This window comes from Eschrichtius robustus, chromosome 12 (genome assembly GCF_028021215.1).
Source record: "Eschrichtius robustus isolate mEscRob2 chromosome 12, mEscRob2.pri, whole genome shotgun sequence".
NCBI lineage: Eukaryota > Metazoa > Chordata > Mammalia > Artiodactyla > Eschrichtiidae > Eschrichtius > Eschrichtius robustus.
In genome coordinates this window covers 64,235,193-64,248,897 of record NC_090835.1, presented here as the reverse complement: position 1 = coordinate 64,248,897, position 13,705 = coordinate 64,235,193, and the positions used below count along the sequence as shown (strand labels likewise).

At 45.5% G+C, this 13,705-nt stretch overlaps 1 protein-coding gene across 1 annotated transcript in view; it reads right to left on the bottom strand.

Annotated features, from left to right (window-relative positions):
- The window catches only part of DST (dystonin), a 491,021-nt gene that overhangs the window by 431,971 nt on the left and 45,345 nt on the right, over window positions 1-13,705 (bottom strand). Inside the window, 1 exon segment of the mRNA XM_068559249.1 lies at window positions 9,877-10,077. Coding sequence (XP_068415350.1) covers window positions 9,877-10,077 — 201 coding nt within the window.

Genomic DNA, 13,705 nt, shown 5'->3' with positions numbered 1-13,705 from the left:
ATGCACCTTTTGGGGTGCTTCTACCTTTTGGCTAATACAAATAATGCTACTATGAACATGGGTGTACAAACATCTCTTCCCCAGACCCTGCTTTCAATTCTTTTGGGTATATATCCAGAACTGGAATTGCTGTACCTTACAATTTCTATTTTTAATTTTTGAGGAACTGCCATACTGTTTTCCAGAGCAGCTGCACCATTCCACATTCCCAGGAACAGTACACAAGAGTATTTAAACCTCATCTTAACATCAGATTAATTTAGGTATCTGATCTTCATCCACCATAGAGGTGCTGAGCTGCACGTAGTGGGGGGTCAGTGCTGACAGGTCAAGGATATTCCCCAGCATCAGAGTTAATTAGCTACTTTACCATGTAACAACTGAGCAGAAAGTGTGGAGGCTGAGGCATGGACTTGGTAGTATTAGACCAAAGCGGACTTGCCAATACATTGGTACCCTGGGGTGGCGGTACAGATAATGCAGGCTGTGAGCACGCTCTCAAAGGTATACAGCTACTCTTCAGGAATGAGTCAGGATGAAAACATGCATAATTCCTCCAGTCTACTGGAATCTATATTCTTGTCCCTGAAATTTCTCACCCAATTCCCCAAGTGCTCTCGGAGCTGAAGCTCTTCCTAACAGACGTCAGGGACAAGGGACGTCTGCTTCCATCTAGACTGATGACCTGGGCCAGTCCTTACTCTCTGAAACTCACTTCTGTCAGATTGGGTTAACAATATAAGCCCCACTCAAGGCACAAATTGCTTGTGCAGATTAAATGAGATCATGAATATGAACACACTTTTCAAAATATGAAGTGTGAAAAAAATGCACAACCTAAAAGTTGAGAGTTATGTTATATTTGGCAGACAAAACTGAGGACTTAATCCAGCGACACAGCCTCTCAGCTAGCTCTGAGGGACGGCTCCAAAGAAGCAAGGGGGGGGAGCCAGGATATACAGGAGTTTTTGTAACAAAGACCAGGTAGTCAGAACATCAAAAGATTATTGTTAATAAAGAAAACCAGACATCTCAAGTTAAGGAATTTAGCACTTTTCTATGTATGGGAAGAGCCTATGTCTGGGCTCATTGAAATCTTCCTTTGATATGTACCTCAGCTATCTGGGGCCAGTATCCTGTGCTTTCTCATCCTGAGTCCATTTGGGGGGTGCACAATGAGGGGAGACTGCAGTGACTGACTGCTAGATGGCAGGCATTCTTTGTTTCCATCCTGAGTTCCCCCAGGTCTCACCGTGGGGTGGCTGTAATGTGATGGCTCGATGGCTGCAACATCTTTTGCTTACTAATATGGAAGGCGGCATTTTTGCATTCACAAGTGTTACTGCAAAGCAGTAGTTTTCCTGAAACATCACTGTCATTTCCAGAACTGACCACTTTTCTCCCAAGGCACAAACTAAATTCTGTTTGGATATGTTCGATTGTTCAGTTTCCACAGTTTGATTTTTTTGAACCACACTCATCACCTCACAATTGGGAACAAAAAAAAAAAACAGAGGCACTATTGAGAGAAATCAGATGGATTCTTGCCACTCACCAGGAGGGGGCTGAGAGGAGCACAACAGTGATATTTGGGAAAACTGAGAATTAGGTCTAGGAGAAAAGGTCCAGAGAGATGGAACCATGAGCCCAGAAAAGAAGCAGCTCTTTGATTCTCAAGTACAATGAACTGGCTACGAATACAAGCCATCAGACAAGGGGAGACCTCATCATTGAAAGCACAGGACGAAAGGGAGTGAGACAAGCTCTAGATCTTCCACAGTACCTCTTCACAGATGGTACAATAGGAAATGGTTTTAAGTTGTAACCCACAGGATTTAGGCAAAGGTCAAGGAGTCACCCCAGGCAAACACGGCTGTTAAACATCAAACAGAATTTCAAGGGAAGCGCTAACTGTGTCCTTTAAAATAAAGAAATTTATACCCATCTTCTCGGAACAATTTAACATTCTGGTTAGGTTAGAAATAAAGACTGTTCTGGTTAGAAGTAAAGTAATAAACTAGACCATCTCTAAAGGAGTTATCTTTTCAGCTCTTTTATCCAACCCCTCCATGGAAACTTTGAAGAGACAAGTGGCTATCTAAAAATTTTCGGGGAAAAAAAAAAAAAAAAAAGACTAAAGCGTGCCTGGAGCCCATGCTCCGCAGCAGGAGAGGTCACAGCGGTGAGGGGCCTGCAGGCCGCGGCAAGGGGCGGCCCCCGCTCGCCGCAGCTAGAGGGAGCCCGTGCGCAGCAATGAAGACCCAACGCAGCCAAAAATAAAAAGACAAAAAAATAATTAATTAATTAATTAATTTTTTTTTCTGTAAGTTTTGTTTGCTTGGAGCTTAAAGAATTTAAGGTTTTCAAGACAACAGGTGATGCTGAGTACAAGAAAGACAAAAAGAATGGCAACAGGCCTTGCTGCAGTCAAATGCTGGCTTCGAAAAGAATCATCAGTTAGAAGAATGTGTTTATTTTTCTCCAAGCAGAGTACATGAACCCCTTCACCAAGTTCATTTTGGTTTCATGAGTTGTTTGAGAAACTAAACTCTATCTACATTAGCACCATTCATTTAATATAGACCACGTACCCTGCATGCTCCTGTGCACCAATTATTCTTATACCTACTGATAGCAATTTTATAATAAATGAAACCTTTGGTAAGGTCCTGTAAGGGAGGTGTAGCAATGAGCAAAGACTCAGTAAGCTGAATGGACATTATTCCACAAAATCCTTCTGAAGCAGTTAGCAAAAGAAATTTGACTTTATTCATTCAGTTCATTCTCTAGAACTCCAAAGGGAAAAGGAAACAAACATTTCCTTTAGGAGCTTTGTATTCGCCAATTAATTAACCCAAAGGAAGGTGTGAGCTGTAAGCAAGCCTTCGCCAGAAAGGGAAGTGTCCCGAGGTTATGCAAATAAAGCCGCATGGGGTTACACACTGGAAAAGGAAAGGGAAAGGGAAGACCACTTAACAACCTAAGCAGGAAAGGGACAGAGAAACATCCTACATTCTCAACAAGATCAAGGATGTCTGGCTAGTCTTTTCTACACAGCAGCAGGCTCCCGACTACAAAGATGACCTGAAACCTGTTAATATTAATTTAAAACAAAGAAAAACTATGCAAAAGGGACTTCCATGGTGGTCCAGTGGGTAAGACTCCACACTCCCAACGCAGGGGGCCTGGCTTTGATCCCTGGTCGGGGAACTAGATCCCACATGCCGCAACTAACGATCCCGTGTGCCGCAACTAAGATCTGGCACAGCCAAATAAATAAATAAATAAATATTTTTTTAAAAAAAACAACTATGCAATGTTCCAAAGTATCTTGCAGCCTTACAATGACCTAAGCTGCAAAGAGAAAAACAGAAAATTTCCCCAAGACTCGAAAACAAAATCCAACAACAGAAGGAAAAGGAAGATGAGGTCAAGGAAGTGGTCTAGTAGGAGAAAGGGCAAGGCTGGGAAGGAGTAATCCATTTGCATGGGAAATCCTTTCCTGCTGCTCTTTAAAGTTTCTACCTGAGATGCTGCCTTTTCCTGGCCGAAGACGAACATCCTTCAGTGAAAGTCAAGAGCCCTGGACCCACCTCTGCCTAAGGCACCTGTAATTTTTTTTCCTTTTTTCTTTCATTCTTTTTTTTTTTTTTGGTGTATTCAAGGGTTTGTTTTTCTGTGTCACTGAAAACAACAGATGTATTCAGCCGTGTGTACTTTTTTAAATTGTGTTTTCCCCTACCCCCATCCCCTACCTCTGGTGACCACCAATCTGCTCTCTGCGTCCGTCTTTCTGAAGGAAAGCGTCAGAAGTTAAAGGGAACCTCCGTCCTCTTCCTAACCTCTTGGCTCTGGAGGACCCCAGCTGAGCCCCCAACGCCCTTCTCTATCAGTATTCACTTCCTGGGTTATCCTGATCAGTCTCCTGGATTAGATAATATCCGTGTACTAACAGCCCCATGAAATCCGGACCCTAGGAAATCTAGTAGATATTTCAGACTTAACATATCCAGACTGGAAATTTGATTTCCACCCTTCAGGCCACACCAGCTTCTTCCCCAGTGTTCACCTTTCAGAAAGCAGGACCACCAATCATCTGCGTTAAGCCTGCCTGTCCTCCAACCTGAGTCAGAAGTACCAGGCTCAAGACGTGGAAACAACCTAAGTGTCCACTGACAGATAAATGGATAAAGAAGATGTGGTACATAGATGCAATGGAATATTAGCCATAAAAAAGAATGAAATAATGCCATTTGCAGCAACATGGATGGACCTAGAGATTATCATAAGTGACGTAAGTCAGAGAAAGACAAATATATGATATCACTTCTATGTGGAATCTAAAATATGACACAAATGAACCTATCTACAAAACAGAAACAGACTCACAGACATAGAGAACAGACTTGTGGTTGCCAAGGGGGAGGGTGGTGGGAGAGGGAAGGATTGGGAGTTCGGGATTAGCAAATGCAAACTATTATATAAGGATGGATAAACAACAAGGTCCTACTGTATAGCCCAGGGAACTATATGCAATATCCTGTGATAAACTAGAGTGGAAAAGAATATGAAAAAGAATATATATATATGTGTGTAACTGAATCACTTTGCTGTACAGCAGAAATTAACACAACATTAAATCAACTACACTTAAGTAAAATTTTTAAAAAAATTTATCAGGCTTGATAATCCAGTTACTTGGGACAGGAGCCCCAGAGTGAAGGACTGAAGCTCGTGGGCCTCGGTTTTGCCAGCACGGGGAGAGGGCTACTGCTTGGCTGGTACCTGGGGGCGCTGGCAGTTTTTAATCAGATAGTCCTTCACCTCTATGCATTAGTGTCAGAGACTCTAAGTCCAGGAAATGCAGGCGATGGGGTTGAAATGTGCACAAAACTTGAATCAGTGAAACGTAACACGGACAGAGTCAGGGTGCCTGGTTATTTTCAGGTGCTCTAAAGTTTTGATTTCCCCTTTTTGTTCTACATTAACAGGCTCAAGTGAGGGCACTAGGTAGAAAGACTCTTGCTGCCTCCCAGGTCCTCTGCCCCAGGAGGAGAGGCTGAATGAAAAGCATGGCAAGAGTGAGGTTTGGGGCTTATCTATGCTTTCCAGTACCATTTAAAAATAGGTTTTGATTGATGCAAAAGTTAAAAAACTTCTATGCAGCTAGGAAACCTGAGACTCAAACTGATGAAAGTACTTTAGGAGGGTTCATTAGGATAAACCTCTAGCCCTAGACACATGATCATTTGAATCTATTCCAACTGCTCTGGTCGGAACACTTGGGTTTATATCTTCGTTCCATCATCCACCAGCTGTGTGACCTTGACAGGTTTCCTCCTCCGAAGAGTGAGCACCTGCCCCAGAGAACTGCTGGGAAGATGAAAGGGGAGAAAACGGGGAAGCACAGCGACACCTGCTGCCTGTGGGCTGCCGAGGTAGCAAGCGTGCAGTGACGTGAGCGCTCCGGTGATGGTGGTGATGGTGATGTTTCAAGCTCTAGGATTCAGACCCAATTGCAATGTCAAAATACTAAAGAACCAAGGGAGATGTGGATCTAATTATCTCTTCTGCTCCAAGGTGGTAAAAATTCCTAAATGTTCCAGTGACATGTCTCAATATATAGGATAAGTCCCAAGACCTAAGAGAAAATCAGGATAAATGTTTGGCTTACTCACTCTTAGAAACATCTCATTTTTCAAAAGAGGGGGAAAGAAAACACATATATTACTAATTATGTTTATATTAGTGATCTCCGTTACAAATTCTTATAGCCACGTTGGAGTATAAATGATGAATTCAGAAAAAGTAAATAGGTTGGAGCAGCCGGAGATGCTAAAGTATAATGCATTCCATGTGGCTCGGGGCCCGCTTCCTGGCTGAAAGTGCACGGTCACAGCTTCTGAGTCATCTCCTTCACTGCTACGTCCTGTGTCAGTCTTTTGACTCGTGGGCCTGTTTCTTACTCAGACTGCCACTAGAAACGCCTGGAGTGCTTCACATAAAGTCATTCAAATAATCCTGAGTCACAACAGCTGATTTATTTTTATTTCATCTCCAGGCCACCATCAGAGTTGACATTGACTCGTCCCCCTTCTCCCTCCCATTGTGTAAGCTGGAAAAGGCACAGGCTCCGGGCTCACGTGCTGGCCCTACTGGCTGCACCTAACCAAACCCAGAAGAGGACCCAAGGCTGGCGCTCAAGTCCACCTACAGCATGAAAACAGGGAAATGTCAGCAGAGGATGAGCAGGAATCACATGACATACGAAGCCAACAGCCTCCTGCTACCAACTCTGACGATTTCCAGTCTACAAAACAACGACCCCTAGGAGAAGCACACAGATGGAGGAAGTGAGCTTTACCTGCCCCAAAGAAGCTCCTGGAATGTTTTCATTGCCCCTAGCAACAAGGCAGCCTCCACTGCTATTTCCTGTCCTCTAATCCTGCTCCCTTCCAAATGATCCTTCCGAAGGAGAGAGGGCAAAGGCCTTCCGGAGGGCAAAGGCCTTCCTCTGCAGTGACCACCAGATGCCGGCAGAGAGCTACAGGCAATGTCCCAATCCAGGTCCTAATCACCGGACACCCAGACCTCTGTAGTAGCTACTGACCCGGCCCTGTCCTGCTCCCCTCTGACCCACCCTGCTCAGGTTTAATTCCTAAAATCCTGCTGTGATAATGCTACTCATCTCTTCCAGTGTCTCCATGAAGCACAGAAAATGAAGTTTAAACACAGTGGTATTCTGGCCCCATCTCTTTTTCCGGCTTTATCTTGTACGTTTCTCATAATCCCCCACATCCAGCCAAACAGTTCTCAGCACTTCTGCTTACTCTACTTCCCAGAGCTGACGTCTGCTGGCTCTCCAATTCCTACCCATAATTAAGCCCAACTCAATCCCGTCTCTTCTGTGAAGTAGTTATTACCCCCGAACCACCTTATTTGAGGGGTAAAAGAAAAAACCTCTCCATTCTCTGAATTCCTATAGTGCCTAACCTACACATCATGTATAAATATCATTCATTCATTTGTTCAATAAAATGCATCAGATGTCATATGCCAGGAAATATGCTAGGCCAGACGATATGGCCCCCAAGGAAGTCAAGGTCTTGGGGGGGAAGGAGAGGAAGGAATTACCATGTACTGTGTGTTTATGCCAAGCAGGCCACCTAATTCCACCCGTCAGTTCATCCTCACCCCTCAGTGAGGTCGCCGTTGTTATTATCACTTCACAGTAAGAAAGCTGAGTCTCGAGGAGTTGAACAGCTCGGCAAAGATGACCACGTATGTTTTTTACTTGCCAGGGTCCCTGTCTGTCCCCTCAGACTCTGCCCATCCCTGGTGACTCTGCCCTGTCCTCGGGGTGCTGATCTCTGTAACCCGCATCACCCACACTCCCCAGCCCTCTGGTGTCCTGTTGGGTCGGGTTGATGGAAAAGCAGGAGCTGAGAAGGCAGCACATCTGCTCCGCCTGCCCCCTTCCTGACTCACTGGGTTCTGGCCGGGCTGCACGCCTCGGCCACAGCTCCTGGGGAAGGCTGCTTCCTTGGCTCCAGCCGTCTGACCAGGACCCAGCAAGGCTCCTGCCGTCTGCCACCCCTGCAGGCGAGGGGTGGAAGGTAGGTAGGTCGGTAGGTAGGTTCCACCTGAAGGCTGCTGGAGCATCTCAGCCCTGCCCATGCTTCTGGAAACATTCCTTCCATTAAACTCTTATGGTGCCAGCTGTTTCCTGCCGGATACATAGAGCAGGAGTCGAACCCATGTCCATCTCACTACTGAGCCTGCCTTTTTCACTTGAGTAACTGTGCTGCTGGAGATCTGTACAAAGGGCCGAGGACCAAAGCAGAACACACCTCACTCTGATGGGAAGGATCAGAAAAGACTTTCCTGAACAAGCCGTCTGATCACGAGTCAGAGTTCAGAGGTGAACTGGAATTCTCCAGGCAAACAGAGAGCGAGGACAGGTGTTCCAGGGCAGAGTCACCAGGCATGGGGACTATGTCTTGTGACCAAGGCAGTTAGGTACAGTGCTCAGGAGGGAACAAGGTGGGGTGGAGGGTTCCTAAACTTTGATGATGATCACGTACTTCTCCATCCACATGGGGAGATTAGAAGAAAGAATTAGCTAGATTCTGAGCAGGAGAACCAATGTGCCTATTCCCTACCTTCAACAGAGCCCCGTCACAGAAGATAAACCCAACGATTCAGCATAATATATCCCTTAATGACCCTGGTCTCATCTACCAGCACCACCTCGAGCTGACCCTCGAGCCTGCCACGCCGTCACGCCTCTGTGCTCTTGTACGCGTTCTCCTCGTCAGAGACGCCTCCCTCCATTTCCCACCGGATCAACCCCTCCTCTTCCAGGACGCGCCTCAGGCGTCTGCTTCTCTGCAAGTATTTCTGGCCTTGCGCCACGTTCCCTAGTGCCGGGTGCACAGTCCACGGCAGCACTTCCCTAACACAGGCCTGCACTCCGTTTACTCGTGTGCGTGTCTGTCCATGGACTCAGCTGTGAGGTGCTGGGCAGCAGGAAGGCAGAAGGTTGCAGAGGAAGTGCGGGGGCCCTGGAGGCCGCCGCCTAGACCCAAACCCTAGACTCTGCCCCCAAACAACTGGGTCACCTTTGGCAAGTTATTTACCTCTCTGGGCCTCAGTTTCATCATTCAGAAGATGAATAATTCCAGTTACACAAGTAAGCCCTCAATAACCATTAGTTATTAATACATACCTGTGCATCTCTTATTTCCTGTATAAAAAAGCTTGTTTGTTGAATGAATAAATTTTCCTACAATTTCCTGTTGCTCCACGTAAATACCAAATTCTGCTTAGCCTTTGTTTTATTCAATCATGAAAGGAAGGCTCTCATCTCCAAGTATGTGCTTATTTTACCATTGGCTAAACAGGACCTTTTCTGTAAAGGAATTCAGCTTCTTGCCATTGTCGCTGGCCTGGTAGCAAACTCCACATGTGACTGCTACACAGTTACCCCACAGAAGGGCAGGTCTGTTTATATAATTTACAGAGACATATTATCACGTCAAATCTTGCTGGCTCCCCTCAGCTGGCATGAGTCACGACAATCATGGGCTCTCCACAGCACAGGAGGGACTCATAGGGAAACTTTTTTTAATGCTGAAGCAATGCAAGATTACTGCAGTCATGCAATACTCCTTGAAAGTTTTTAAAATGTCAGTGTCTAAGCCCCAAATCCTTAACTGTCACAGCCCCAGCAACAAGTCCCTGTGTAAGAGCCCCAACCAAGACAGAAGATCAGAGCACACGGAACAGCATGCTCAGGAGATGAGCAGGGGTGAAGACCAGGTGGACACCAAGCTTCCCAGGTAACTGTTCAGGTAACTTCCCTGGTAACTGTCCAGGTAAGGCAGCTCAGCCAACAGAGACCCAGGGCACTTGCTAGAAGAGGACAGCAGTGCCGCCTGGGAGCAACATAAAAGCCACCCGGAGGGGCCAGCTCCCTCAGCATCACCCGGAGGACAGCTGCAGACGAGGGGGTCGGCCCCTCCCTCCACACCTCCCCATCCCGATGCTGCTTTGTTGTCACCCCCCTCCACCAGCTCAGCTCTCACCACTGCAGGCCTCGGCTGGGTAACTCCATGGCCCCGTGCGGGCTCTAGACCCCACTCTCATGTGGTCAGGATTCACCAGTTTTCAATCCCCCTGCCCACCGCTGACCAGCGCTTCCTGGGAAACCACATTCCTCGCTGGCACTCGCGTGAGTTCCCGACAACTTACTGGGACAATAAGAGAATAACCGAATTACTTAAAGTCAATCTGATCATTTTTGAAGACTAAGAGAAGGACCACCCCATGTGACAACGTATTTAATATTCTTTGAAAAGACAATTCCCTACTTACAGGTCTCCTGGTGGAAGCGCCTTGGACGGAGTGGTAGAATTCTGGCTGGACGCGGCTGCTTTTCTTGATTCTTCGTTTCCTCACTGAGATCTCCTGCTCGCTCTGGTGGTGAACCTCTACGGCAGGCTTGGCTTCTTCCAGCCGGGCAGCTGCAGCCGCTGCGGCCCGTCTCCTAAGGTGCCGAGGGCTGGCTCGGAATCCCTGGGGCAGGAAACACAAGCAAACAGATGCAGATTGGTCCTGAGTCAGTTGGGCAGTTCTCTGGGGCTAGTTGTACAGAGACGTCCAAAGACACCAGCTCTGTGAGCTCTTTGACCACCCAAAGTGAGCTCAAAGTGTAGCAAGGCTTGTGTGTCCTGCAAAGCATCTCGTGTTCCGGGGCCCAGAGTTATTCTACCTTAAGAGATGTTTTAATCCAGAAATGCTAGTTTAAAAAAAAGTAGGCAGGCATACTGCTTTACTTATGTGGATATAAGTCAGACTAAGTGTGAAGGAGGGGGGCTCCAGGTGGGCGTGAGGATGGTACAGGGAAAGGACCCAGTATTACCCCAGGGAAAGGGATGCTCTGCTTCCCTGGAAGTGGACTGTGCAGGAAGGAAGGCAGGAATGCAAGGCATCATCATGAAACAACTTAAAGGGAGGGTCTAACACCAAATGGCGGCAGGACAGTGCAGCAAACGGTATGGGTTTGGGGTGTCAGATGGGCTTGGGTCTAAATGCTGACCTGTTCATTACAGCTACACATTTATTAAACATTGATGATCTAATTTTTCCAGCCTAAGAAATGGATAACATTCTCCTCACAGGGTTTTTAGGTTTTAAATAACGTAACAGACGTAAAAGCAAACGTAAGCAGATACTATGCTTAGACGTAAAATTCTAAGCATAGTATCTGGCAGATACCATGTGCTCAATGAAATGTTAACTTTCCTTCCTTTTTACAGTATGGTGAGTATAAGGACAACTCGCTGGGCAAGGAAACAAGTTCAGCTGTGCATCTGGGAACGTGCACACGGTTTTGGAAAATACCAAAGAATTACATAAAATAACCTCTGTCCTGGAGTAGCTGACGATTTGCTGCAGAGCAGAAGTCTGCTGCAGAGTACACGAGCAGACTGGGATGGGCGATGCGGGGTGAGGGGCAGTGGAGGGCGCGAGGTGCAGACAGACCCTACAGGAGGAATCAATCAATGAAGCTGAGCTCAGCGGACCAGTGGAATGTGGAGAAGGGATAGAATTTATGTTCCAGGCAAGGGAACAACATAAGGCAAGAATGAAGAAGTAAAGTGATGGATGGATGGATGGATGGATGCATGGAATGTTTATGTAGCAATAAGAAACACTGCTTGATGATGTGCACACCCACATACAGGGGAGCTCACAAAGGGACGAGGGGAGAGCCTGCCGTCTGATGATGGGGCCCTAGACACCAGGCTGAGGATGAAGGAGAAAAAGACAGAAGTTCCAGGTGACCCGCAAAGTCAAAGGAGGGCGGAGGTCAACAGAAATCAACAAGGGAGGAAATGCAAATGGATTTGGCAAAACTGAGGTCACAGTTTGGGCACTTTCTTCTTACCCCAAACACATGAGCTTGTTTCCACGTCTCCTCTGTGTGCAGGCCTGGGGGGAAGGTGTTCCTCAACCCCAAGCAGGCCCAGAACATGCCCAGACTCCCATATAACCCCAGGGCTGTGCAGCAGGTGCCGTGAAAAGGATGGAGAAGGGGAAACTGGGCCGATGGCTAAGCCGGGCTGCTTTTTAAATATGCAGGTTCCTGGATGTCCTCCCCCTACGCTCCCCTCCTCCCACACACTCACGCACATATACACCATACTCTGATAGCTACTGAGGGGTTGAGTCACCACTAGGTGGCACTGATTTCCAGAAACATGTGCGCTCGTGGAATGAACTGAGTGTTCTGATGATACACTAGCTTCTGTCCCAGTGGGGTGAGCTAAGCATATTTCTTAGATAATGATGCAGACTCTCCTTCTCTTATGCTCTTAGGAGTAATAAACAACCAAATTTTACTTAACTTAACTTCTATTATTACCAATAGTTCTCGAGGGCCTACAAATTCTAGAAACTCTTAGGAAAACTACATAAAACTCACTTAAAGTGACCAAAAAAAAAAAAAAGTAAAACATGTTGGTACAGTCATTCTGGAGAACAATAACCCAGTAAATCCACACCCCTGTATCTACTCTGGAGAAACTCTGGCAAGTAGGCCCAAGAAGATATTCAAGCATTGCTTACAATAAAAATTAGAAACTGTTTAAATCAGTCTTTCCTCAACTTCTGTCACTTTCATTCCACCTTCACATTTTTCTAAGATTAGAGCACCATCATACACACCTCTGTGATTTATCTTATATCCAAATATACGTGGACTACTTTAAAATAACTTCTTACAAGCACTACAGGGCAGTACACAGACAGCAAGCAGCCAAGCTATCTGGGTTCACACACAGCCTCTGTCACTTCCTAGTTGTGTGACCTTGAAGAGTTACTGAGAGAGTTATGTCCTCATCTGTAAAATGGAGATTAAAAACAGTACTTCATTCATAGGGATGTTGAGAAGCATAAATGAATTAATAAATGTAAAGTACTTAGAAAAGGGCCTGGCACACAGCAATATATAAGGGTTGGCTATGATTATTAGGTATATTGCTTGTGTGAATAAAAGATATTCTTAAAGACAAAAGTTTGTTATTAATCAGATGTAAAAAGGAAAATGAATCACACTGCAGGTGTGCCCTGCTGATAGACACATGAGGTACCAACCACCCTGGTCATCAGGAGAGAGTTCCTTGCTCCAGAGAGTCCCAGGCACTTGTTGTCCTGAGAGTCCAACTGTCTGGGCTAGAACCCCAGCTCTCCCACTTACTAGGTGTACGATCTTGGCCAAGTTACTTCTCTGAGCCTCAGATTCTTCCTCTGCCAAATGCATACAGTATTCCCCCTCTAGTAGTTACATGGTATTTAGATGAGATAGTCCACATCAGCCTCTTAGAACAGTACACAGATTACAGTAAGCAATCAATGCATTACCGCCTTATTATTACGGTTTCACTTCCTGGATGCTACAGCAGCAACTCACCTGCCAGCAGTTCAGAGCTATGATCACAAACACTGCAAACAGCACACAGTCATTGCCGAGCAGGCATTTTTTTAATCTCCCTAAACCACTGCAGAGAATTATTGGCTTGGGGTTTATTACACTTGCTTGTCCTAAATACTATAAAAAAAATAAGCCATGACTTTTAACAGAAGGAATTTTCTTTTAAAACAGTAGGTGGTGCTATAAGCTCTCACAGGTGTTAATGGGATTTGATGGAGTCAGTATAAAGTCCATTTCTCCCTCTAGCCATTTGATCTTGCCCGGATGCCCTTCAACCAGTAGGTGATGGGAACTTGGCAGTCTCTTGGTAGTGGACTTCTGCCATTTTTAGGCCACCCTGTTTTAAAATTTATTTATTTATTTATTTATTGAAGTATAGTTGACTTACAATGTTGTGTTAATTTCTGGTGTACAGCAAAGTGATTCAGATATATAGATATATATATTCTTTTCCGGATTCTTTTCCCATATAGGTTATTACAAAATATTGAATATAGTTCCCTGTGCTATACTCGTATACTTGTCCTTGTAGATGATCTATTTTATATATAGTAGTATGTTATGTTAATCCCAAACTCCTAAATTATCCCTCCCTCCCTTTTCCCTTTGGTAACCATAAGTTTATTTTCTGTGTCTGTGAGTCTATTTCTGTTTTGTAAATAAATTCATTTATACCATCTTTTAGATTCCACAAATAAGTGATATCAT